Source organism: Barbus barbus, assembly GCF_936440315.1.
Source record: "Barbus barbus genome assembly, chromosome: 32".
Taxonomy (NCBI): domain Eukaryota; kingdom Metazoa; phylum Chordata; class Actinopteri; order Cypriniformes; family Cyprinidae; genus Barbus; species Barbus barbus.
Genome location: NC_136760.1, coordinates 6,271,631 through 6,282,982, shown reverse-complemented (window position 1 = coordinate 6,282,982; position 11,352 = coordinate 6,271,631). Strand labels below are relative to the sequence as shown.

At 38.7% G+C, this 11,352-nt stretch overlaps 1 protein-coding gene across 2 annotated transcripts; it reads right to left on the bottom strand.

Moving 5' to 3' along the window:
* Nucleotides 1–2,159: 2,159 nt before the first annotated feature.
* Nucleotides 2,160–10,163, bottom strand: LOC306852413 (chromobox protein homolog 7-like). Of its 2 annotated transcripts, XM_079389195.1 has the most exons (7): nt 9,853–10,141; nt 9,171–9,214; nt 8,930–8,995; nt 8,773–8,839; nt 8,036–8,330; nt 3,198–3,373; nt 2,160–2,958 (listed from the first exon to the last, which is right to left on the bottom strand). In XM_079389195.1, the coding sequence occupies exons 1-6, from the start codon at nt 9,919–9,921 to the stop codon at nt 3,207–3,209; spliced, it is 708 nt and encodes a 235-aa protein (XP_079245321.1). In that variant the 5' UTR covers nt 9,922–10,141; the 3' UTR covers nt 2,160–2,958; nt 3,198–3,206. The 2 variants fall into 2 exon arrangements, with proteins under 2 accessions (XP_079245321.1, XP_079245320.1); XM_079389194.1 differs by lacking the exon at nt 3,198–3,373 and having other exon boundaries at nt 9,853–10,163.
* Nucleotides 10,164–11,352: the final 1,189 nt, after the last annotated feature.

The following is an 11,352-nucleotide window of genomic DNA, read 5'->3' as shown; positions in this document are numbered from 1 at the left end:
ATTGCCAACCTAAGGTGGTTTGAGACTAAATTAATCCACACAGTGCTATGCAATGCTGATTGAATATAAAAAGTAATGGATGATAGAGTTACACCAAGGTTTTATTAATGGCATCATAATACTAAGTTTTCCATTTCCAAATACTCTGAATAGCAAAAGCAACCACAGACATAGTCTATCAAATATATACAAGTTACATGAAGTCAAATATTAAACAGTTGAGCCCCCAGAGATGGATATTCCTAGAGGTTAAATATACATTCACCTCAATATAGAATTTTTTTTTTTGTCCTCAGGTCTCAGTTTTCATCCTGGACTAAAATAACACTGAAAATAAACAGCAGTCAAGTTAAATCTAACATTGTAGACTACTGTACAGGACAAAAAAAAAAAATGCACAAACACTGCAAATAGATGAGATACTAATTGGGGGAAAAAAAATGCAACTTTATTCCATACACATAATTACACTCAAAAGTTAGAACATAATTGTGCACTGGAGTACAGAATTTTTTGTTTCACACTATAATATTTTTGTTTATGAACTGTCAAAGACGGCACACTAAGTCTTGAAATGCTATTTTTCCAAAGTTGTATTTCACATATTTTGAGTATCAAGAGGCCACTAATTCTAATTGACTGCGTGAGGTGTGTAATTTAAATTGAACGTCAAGATTAGAATAAGTTCACCAAGTATATATATATATATATATATATATACATACATATATATACAGTGTCCTCTAAAAGTATTGGAACAGTAAAGACAAAATTGCTCTGTTGGCTGTGGAGTCAAGACATTTACAAATATGATTAAAATATGAATATGAGACAAAACTACAGAATGTCACATTTTATTATTGGTCATTCAACACAGATGTTTTACCAGCTAAGAAGATCAGCACTTTTAGAGTTTCATCCCCCTATTTGTTGTCAGCAGAAGTATTGGAACAGTTACCTCACAGGTCTTTCTAAGTGATCAGCTGTGTCCTGTTGCATTAATTCTTCCAATATTAAAAGCAAGGAATGTGTCGTATCAGTTAAATCCATTACTTCTGCATTCTGAATCCTGCAATCGATGATGACACACACAAACCAGGATGATCTCGGAGGCTGATCTTGAGAAAAAAGCAAGCAATTTGGATGCTAAAAGAAAAGAGGAAGTCAATTATAGCTATAGCAAAAACAAATGGCATGGAGAAATCAAGAGTTTGGAAACGACCAGCGACACCAGCAACCAACAATGACCTGATCGGCTGAGAAAACAACATGACAGACGAATCATAAAAGCTGTGAAAATGAAAAGACGTGTCTGTAAAATCACCAACAACTTCCAGAAAGCTGGGGTGATGCTCTGACAATCTACTGTCCTCAGGAGACTTTGACACAGAATTACAGATGCTACACAGCAAGATGCAAACCTCTGACCAGCACCAAAAATAGAAAGGCAAGATTAGAGTTTGCAAAAAAGCACAAAGGTGAGCCAGAAGAGTTTTGGAACTGTGTTGATAAGACAAAGATAAACCTTTATCTAAGTGATGGGAAAGCAAAAATGTGGAGAAAAAAAGGGAACTGCAAATGATCCCAAGCATACAGGCTCATCTGTAAAGCATGGTGTTGTTGTCATGGCCATCTTGCAAAACCATCTTGCCTACAAATATTCAGGAAAAAGCCACCAGATTCATTGGGAAGTGCTTCATATTGCATCAGAACGATGACCCAAAACACCCTGCCAGTTCAGTCAAGGAATTTATAAGGGCAAAGAAATGGAAAGTCTTAGATTGCCCAAGTCAATCTTCAGATTTAAATCTGATTGAACATGAATTTCACCAGCTGAAGAGGAGAGTAAAGGCAGAAACTCCCCAAAACTAGCAACAATTGGAATTGGCTGCATTAAAGGCTGGGAAAAGCATTTCAAAGGATGAGACCAAGAGTCTGGTGATGTCTATGGGTCACAGACTCACTGCTGTGATTGTGTGCAAGGGATCTGCAACTAAATAATAGCTTTTAATATTTTATATCTGCCTTATGTTCAACTGTCCCAATACTTATGCTCACATCAATGAGTGGGATGAACTCTAAAAGTGCTGTTCTTTTTATTTGGTAAAACATGTATATGTTGAAACGGCTAATAATAAAATGTGACATTCTGTAGTTTTGTCTCATATTCATCTTTTAATCATATTTGCAAATGTCTTGACTTCACAGCCAACAGAGCAATTTTCTCTTTACTGTTCCAATACTTATGGAGGGCACTGTATATTTATACATACATACATACATGTAATGTGAATATGTATAGACATATATGTGACAGCTTGGCTTTTAGGAATACTTCATTGTGCTACTCTGAACTAGCATTATGTATTTCATGCAAATCCATGACCAGACCGAATAAAGTTTATCCCAGTTCTGTAACTGGGATAAACTTCAATCTGTATCTGTAAACTTCACTGCAAATCACTGTCAAAACCAGCATCGGAGAACTGGCTTGATTTTTTTCATGGTCAATACAACTTCAAAATCTCATCGTACATAGATATTGCCATTAAATGACATGAACTGTTACTGTTACTTTGATTGATTGTATTCACTGAAACAACATTTTGGAAGGTTTTAACTCATTTAGAACTAATAGTGCAAATAAATTTAGTCTGAAACACTGGTGGAATTTGTGCAAGCATATAATCAACAATGCAAAAAAGGATGTAGCAGTTCTCTTTCCTCCTCGCTTTGACCATCCTCAGTCTCTGTAATGTCAGATCTCCAGCTCCCAGCTCCTGAAGAACCCCCTTGCTACCAAGGCCTCTCTAAAAGTCACAGTCAGTGAGTTGATGGTGATATCTGTCACAATGACCTCCTCTGGGCCCATAACTGGACTCCAGTCTTCAGGTAAAGAAGATATAGTCATTGCCTCTGATCCACTTGTTTGACTCCAGTGACCTCTCCTGACACGCTCTGAGACAGAGTACATTTTGTACATATTTACACCATTGTGTTATAGATATTAAAAAATCTAGACTATAAACAAGTATTGTGTATAGGGTACTGTTTTAGATGCTTTTAGACACTTAAAGTGCCCCTATTATGGGTTATGAAAGTTCATGTTTTGGTTTTGGGAGTCCCCAACAACAGGTTGACATGCATGCAAGGTCAAAAAACACTTTCATTTTGTTATAATATGCATTTATTTTTACCTTATTTGCTCAAAGACTCCCAAACGATTCGCTCAACGATTCATTTTTCCAAACTCCTCCTTTCCGTGATGCTAATCTGCGGTGATTGGTCCGACTGGTCATGCCTGATAAAGCACTGCTGCTCTGTGTACAGCCGTTACCATGGAAACAGATATTTTTAACGCCAAAAGCGGCACCTAGTGGCAAAGAATGAATTTGCAGTTTCATTCAGACCAACGCGAAAATCCAGTTCCCTTTCATAGGTTCACTTCAATGCTGCGATGACGTCATCGCTTTGGGAACACCCTCGATGTGACGAATGTCTGAAACCCTTATACCATCACGCCAATTTATTGGTCAAATAGCGCTTAGCACCACCCCTGTGGCTAAAAGTATTGCGCTCGAGGCTTGCTGCCTTTTCGAAAGGCCTTGCGTCTAACTTCCACCAATCCGTTTCTGCGGTTGCCGAGGTGCCGCATGAGACGATCGTTTGGGATGACGCATGCGAGTCAGAGCCCATGGAGAGATGATGATTTGCGGCATACCCTGGAGGCCCGTAATGCGGTTTCCTTCGGTTGTGAGCTGTATGATGATGTGTTGTCCACCGCGACTTCTGATTCAGAGGATTTAATGGCGGAATCCTGCAGTTCTCTCCCTCCGAGCGGACAGGAAAAACACAATTCTGCGTCTTATAATGAGTTGTTAGACGTTGTGACGTGCGCGGTGGACAAGTTGGGATTAGACTGGGACTGTGAGCTGATGTAAAACCAGGCCCAATCTAAATTGGATGACCGGTTTTTTACTATACGTACCTCATCACAGCCCCGTAGGCCTCTTCCCTTCTTTCAAGACCTTCACCAAGAGGTTTCGAGGTCTTGGAAGCAGCCTTTTTCGGAGTGTATTACAAACGCCGCTGCTACTGATTTCGCCACCGTGTCTAAAATGGCAGATCATGGTTATGGGGCGATGCCGGCCATCGAAGAGACTCTCGCGACACACCTCGCACCTAATTCAACTCCATCTTGGAGGTCATGCTCCATGTTGCTGTCCAAGCCATGCAGGATCACTTCCAGTTTAATTGGGAAATCTTACATGGCCGCTGGGCAGGCTGAGGCCACATTCTATGGGTGTGCTTCAAGCCTATCAGGCAAAGATTCTCAAGGAGCTGGATGAAGGGGAAGGCCTCACTCCTGAGGCTGTTAAGGAGCTGAGGAGAGCTACGGATTTGGTGCTTAGAGCTACCAAACATACAGCTCGAGCAGTGGGTAGGTCCATGGCAGGTTTGGTGTCAGTTGAGAGCCACCTTTGGCTCACTCTCACAGATGTCAAAGAAAAGGACAAAACTTTTCTCTTGGACACTCCCATTTCGAAAGACGGCCTATTTGGAGATTCAGTCACCACCGTGGTGGAAAAGTTTCGGGCAGCAAAACAGCAGTCTGCCTCTTTTCGCCAGCTCATTCCGTGTAAGCCCAGGGAGACAGAGTGTCAGTCACCAAAGGTCCGTTCATGCTTATTCTCTCTACATCATCATCAGGAGGTTCAGCGTAGTGAACCATCACCTATGGCCCCCCCCTTGGAAGGATTGGGGTCCTAGGTCTCGTCCACCGGTTCGGCAACGCAAATGGATAGACCTGAGTTTGACGGCCATGGCCTCTCGTTTTCAGGCTCCTAGTAGGAGTTCCTGATTCCCTCGCTCGTCTTCGGAGGCCAGGCCCTCCTTTGGAGAGTTTGGTTGGACCGCACAAGCATATCCGGCTCTCTCAATGTGGCCTCCTGGCTCAGATCTTGACCATCCCGCCGCTTACTACGCCTTGGGCAGTTTTAGAACGATTTCTCACACCGAGCACCTCCTCAGACACACTGCGCGTTCCAGCCTTCAGAGTTCGAGAAAAAGCCCAAGGGTCATGCGAGCATGGCCTGTTTATGACGGCCTTCAAAGCCCCCACCCTTGGGGTGTTGGGCTGGCCCGACAGGGCTCTTGGATGTCATCCAGGACATCCGAATTTTTAACTACTTGGACGATTGGCTAATATTAGCTCAATCCCAGGATCAGGCACTGATACATCGAGACTTAGTGTTCGATCATCTACGGAGCCTGGGACAAAGGACAAACCCACAAAAGAGTGTTCTGCTGCCACGCCAGCAAACAAAAGTTCCTGGGGGTAGACATGGATTCTCGCACAATGCGGGCACGTCTGTCTCCAGCACGTGCAGTCATTGCAGACCTGTCTAAGTCAGTTCAAGACAGGTCCATGTAGGTTTGCGTCTCAGACTGTTGGGTCTGATGGCGGCAGCGTCCCCTGTAGTTCAGCTGGGCCTGCTCCACATGTGACCGTTTCAGTGGTGGACCAAGAGCCAGAACATTTCACCTCATTGTCATCCGCTTCGCAGAATTACGGTCTGCTCAAGTCTTATCCGCTTGAGCAGACGCTTTCCTTGGTCTCCAGCTATCTAAGGTACGTCAGGTGTTACGGTATAGCGTTCCCAAAGCGATGATGTCATCGCAACATTGAAGTGAACCTATGAAAGGGAACATCTCAGTTATGTATGTAACCCTTGTTCCCTGAATAGAGAACGAGATTCTGCGATGAGGGCCCATACCTTGATAGCGCTTCCTTCGTTATTTATGAAAATCTGATGAAACAGAGCGTGGCACCCTGATATATCATACGTTACGTACGCGTGGGGGGTGGTGATAAGCGCTATTTGGCCAATAAATTGGCGTGATGGTATAACGGTTTCAGACATTCGTCACACCGAGGGTGTTCTCAAAGCGATGACGTCATTGCAGCATCTCCTTCCCTATTCAGGGAACCAGGGTTACATATGTAACCAAGATGTTTTCCCAGGTCGGCCAATATGCTAATGTTTTATGTTGACGTCAACATGAAACGGCTTGGGATTTTAAAAACGACTCATTTCAATGATTCAGAGTCGACTCTTTCTTTTGAGAACAATAACTTTATACACGGTGCACTTTCAGATTTAAAACTTTGCAGGATGTTTTCATTCACTTAGAGCTGTTACACACTGCATGAACGGTAATTTTCAAAAATCCATAATAGGGGTACTTTAAGTTCAGTTTTAAAAACACAAATAATTTTGTACTACTGTAGCTGTGTCCCAAATTAGTAATTGTACTAAAAAGAGAGAAGAATAATGCAGAAGCATGCAAAATACAATGCAATATAATAATATATATAATAATATAATATTATATATATATAATAATAATATAATATTATTATATCGTATAATAATACAATGTAATAATATATTTATATTTTTAAAGAAGTCTATTATGTTCACCACGGCTACATTTACTTGATCAGAAATACAGTAATATTGTAAATTGTTATTATGATTTAAAATAATTAAAATAATTGTTATCTATTTTAATTTAAAATGTAATTTATTCCTGTGTAGCCATTACTCCAGTCTTCAATGCCACATGATCTTTCAGAAATCATTCTACTATGTTGATTTTGTGCATAATTATCGTAATTTATTATTAGGACTCAATTGTTAACAGTGGTTCTTACCATTAACAAACTATGCTTTGCTGCTTAATATTTTTGTGGAAATCGTAAAACATTTTTAGGATTTATTGATGAATAAAATATTCAAAAGAACTATATTTATTTGAAATACAAATCTTTTGTAATATTACAAATGTCTTTACTGTTGTCACGAATCTGGTCCATGCTCTCCCGGTCAACCACCACTAGAGGTCACCCGTTCACCACATTGACTTTTTCACTCACAACACACTGGACTCCATTTCCCACAATTCATTGCACTGACGACACGCACAGCTGTTCACCATTATCTCGCCCACACCTGATTATCATTTCACAATCACTCACTCACTATTTAAGTCTGGGACTTGCTATTGCTCACTGCCGAGTATTGTTAGCCTGTCTGCACTACAAAGCGTTCTCTGTTCCTAGTTTTCCTCGTGGTTTTCCTGTGTTCTGATTCTTGCCCGTGTTCCTGGATTATTCTTTCTGCCTTGCCCTGTTTGGATATTGTACGCCGATCGTTGACTACGCCTGTTTCCTTGACCACGCTTCTGTCTTGCCCTCTACATACCTGTCTGCTGTTGTTTGACCCTGCCTGTCTTGACCATGTCCTATAATAAAGCTTTGCAAATGGATCCGTACGTCTCACGTCTCGTCAGCCCCGTAACAACTGTCACTTTTGATCAATTTAATGCATTCTTGCTCAATAAAAGTATTGATGTCTTGTTTTAAAATTCAGTTTGCCAACACAGGAATAAAACACATTTTAAAATATATAAAAATATTGACATGACTAAATTAGAATTATTATAGAAATATTAAATATATTAAAATAGAAAAGTTATTTGTAATAAAAATTGTATTAAAATTTCACAATGTTACTTTTTACTGTATTCGTGATCAAATAATTTCAGCCTTACCGAGCGAGCATATGAGACTTCTTTCAAAAATGTAAAATCTAAATATATATATTTAAATTTCCGGTAGTGAACATGAACATATATATATACATATATATATATATATATATAATACGTCATTATGATTAAATTACTTACAGAATTTAAAACTTGATTTTCATTTTTTTAGGATTTGAACCATAGACTAACATATTGCATATATAATGCTAATAATAATAACGTTTTTAAAAGTAGGGTTTAAAAAACAAAAACAAAAAAAATCCTGGATCTATTCAAATAGAGCGGTTTACTTTGTGTTGTGATTTAGTGTCAAGAGTTTTTTTTCCTCAATAAGGCTGACAAAGAACACTGCAGTCTTGATATCAATTTAGGTCAAAGTGACAACTATGTTTGCCCTCTGACCAACTAACATACTTACGGTTTAAAGTGTTGCTGCCAGTTTTAGTTCCTCCTTGTCTTGTGTCCTCTTCTTCTTCCTCCTCCTCCTCCTCCATAACGCCCTCATCATCATCATCATCATCATCTTCTCTTCTATCCCATTCCTCCTCAGAAGTCTCTCTGGATGCTTTCTTCTTTTTCTTGTGGTGGGTTAATTGTCGATATATACAAGTCCCTGTGGGCTGGAACCTTGGGTCAAGCGAGAGCGGCAGATGTGCTGAAGACTTCTCTGTATCTTTGTGTGTGCTGCGTAGATCCATTGCGTAAATGTTTCTCTTCAAGAGAGCAATATGTGGATAGACAACTGATTATTATTAATATATATATATTTTTAGTTAATTTAAATAAAGCTAAAATAAAACAAATATTAGACAGAAAACTTATTTCACTTAGAGGTCAAGGCAAAATTCTAATTTTCATTTAGTTTAACTGGAAATAAAAACTACAACTGTACAAAAATTAAAACTGAAATGAAAATAAATAGTAATATATTTAAAATACAAAACAAATTATAAAAAATGGCAAAAGTACATGTTTGACAAACGACAAAATTACCAAAAAATTTACTGAAATTAAAATAAAAAATAAAGGTTAATTCAAAATATTAATGAAAACTATAATAGTATATAATAATACTAAAATAAGTGGATGGACAAGATTTGAATGACAATTTAGCAGGGAAAGAATCACTAATTAAGATGCTGTAGTGGGCATTACCTGCATGAAGAGTCTTTTCGGTTTTGGGCCCCTTTTACGCCACCTCACTGACCTTTCTCTCTGTTCTCTGTTTGCAATTAGAAATAATGAAAAAATGCAGTGTGGATGACTTCATGTACTAGTGACTGAAAGTGAAAGAAGTTTTATAACTGCTCACTTTTCCTCATACGCTAAAACCAGTCGAGGGTCTAGAATGTGCTCCTCTGGCTCCCATGTGCTGTACCTAAAGTCATTAAAACATATACATATTTATTGACATGACGTGCAAACAAATAAACAAAACATTGTGGCGGTTAGAGTAATAATTGTCAAACTACCAGGAAATAAAAGGATTAAGAAATTTTGAAAGTAAGCTCATTCTCCAGTTCATTAATAATAATAATAATAATAATACTTACTTGGGAGGCCACCCCTTCCACTTCAATAAATATTCGACATGACCCTTAAACGTTAGAACAAAACAAACAATATATATATATATATATATATATAAACAATACTGCATTTATATTTTCAGTAGGATTTTTTTTCGATTACACATTTCTTCTGATTTTTTTTTTTTTTTTTTTTTTGTCTCGTGCGTGTGCGATTACGTAATGATACGGTTTCGTAATAAAGAATTAAGGAGGGACGACCCCTAAACTAACAGCTCCTCCTTTGCATTTCAATCCTGACGTTTAATTTGAGACCAAAAGTAACGGTCATTTAATGAGCGTTATTTTAAGCTAACCGCATGTTTTAATTTGACTTAAAAGTAACTGAGAGCCACGTCCGCTCGCACCAATAACCTTAAATGCCGTTTTAAGACAAAAAATAAACCTCAGCTGCTGTATCTTAATGGCCAAACTTTACGTTAGTTATTAGATCCCACCGGAAAATAAAACTGCGTAGTCTCCATGACTACGAATAGGATCGCCACCCTGTTCCAAAAGCGTGCTGCGCGATATGCGTCATCATCAAAGTTATTAGACTACAAACACGCTTCCACGCTGCTGTTGTGTCCTCGCCCCTCTAACATGTTGTATGTGCAGCAGGATTGCACTGTCAGTAAACACGCAGCTACACGCGCATGTCACTTACCTTTCTAACTCTTTTCTTTGTGATTGATTCCACAGCGAACACTTGCTCACCGATTGCCGACAGTTCCATCAGTTAAGTTGTTCCCCTAAAAATATTGAAGTAGCTGTCAATGTATCATTGTGCTTTTCCTTCTGGTCGTTAAAGTAACTATGAATTGCAAATCCCATGCACGACTGCACGCGTTCCGCTCTTCCGCTGCCTTGTTTACAATTCAGTATTGTATGCTTTGCCCTGCTCCGTTTCCTTGTACTAGATGAGTAGTGACTTTTTAAATCTGCGACACATCTGCAGCGCGCAGCGCGCCCCCGTGCGCCACACAGAGAATTGACTTTGGGGTTATCAACTAGCATTAATTTTCTTTCAATCAGGATTTATGTGGTTTATGTTGCTTACCTTTCAGATTTGATTTTTGCAATCCAAAATATTAAACAAAAGAACAAATAAATTAGTTTGCTTACTTGCAGCATTACAATAATAGCCTATGGATCTCAAATCTCTCACACAAAGATGCACACTAATTGTATTTTATGACCGCAACGGATGCCTTTTTTTAAATCACAAATAGACTAAAACAGTGTAGTGTTAAATATAAACACAGTCTCAAATAACTTTTCTATCTCAATATTTTTTTAAATGCCATTTATTTCTGTGATGACAAAGCTGAATTTTCAGCAGCCATTACTTGATTCTTTAGGGTCACATGATCCTTTAGAAATCATTCTAATATGCTAATTTGGTGCTCAAGAAACATTTCTTAATCGATGTTGAAAACGGTTGTCCTGCTTGACACTTTTGTGGAAAATTTAATGAAAAATATTACTTTAATAAAGGTAAGGGAGTATGCAAGGGGTTGCTAAATTTAGAGAAAAGGTAAGAAACATAAATAATTAAAAGAACAACAAAAAAAAATGATGTAACTAGTAACATAAAAGCTAAATATTTCCCAAATAATATTTTTTTCACAGTATACACAAATATATACAGTGGGTACGGAAAGTATTCAGACCCCCTTAAATTTTTCACTCTTTGTTATATTGCAGCCATTTGCTAAAATCATTTTTTTTCCTCAATGTACACACAGCACCCCATATTGACAGAAAAACACAGAATTGTTGACATTTTTGGAGATTTATTAAAAAAGAAAAACTGAAATATCACATGGTCCTAAGTATTCAGACCCTTTGCTCAGTATTTAGTAGAAGCACCCTTTTGATCTAATACAGCCATGAGTCTTTTTGGGAAAGATGCAACAAGTTTTTCACACCTGGATTTGGGGATCCTCTGCCATTCCTCCTTGCAGATCCTCTCCAGTTCTGTCAGGTTGGATGGTAAACGTTGGTGGACAGCCATTTTTAGGTCTCTCCAGAGATGCTCAATTGGGTTTAAGTCAGGGCTCTGGCTGGGCCATTCAAGAACAGTCAGGGAGTTGTTGTGAAGCCACTCCTTCGTTATTTTAGCTGTGTGCTTGGGGTCATTGTCTTGTTGGAAGGTAAACCTTCG

Bases quoted from the DNA above. Each gene is read 5' to 3' on its own strand.
- LOC306852413 (XM_079389194.1), bottom strand. From the start codon at position 9,921: ATGGAACTGTCGGCAATCGGTGAGCAAGTGTTCGCTGTGGAATCAATC. The intron at 9,215-9,852 runs GTAAGTGACATG...CTAACGTTTAAG, and splicing joins CAAAGAAAAGAGTTAGAAAG to GGTCATGTCGAATATTTATT. The intron at 8,331-8,772 runs GTAATGCCCACT...GCTCTCTTGAAG, and splicing joins CGAAAAGACTCTTCATGCAG to AGAAACATTTACGCAATGGA.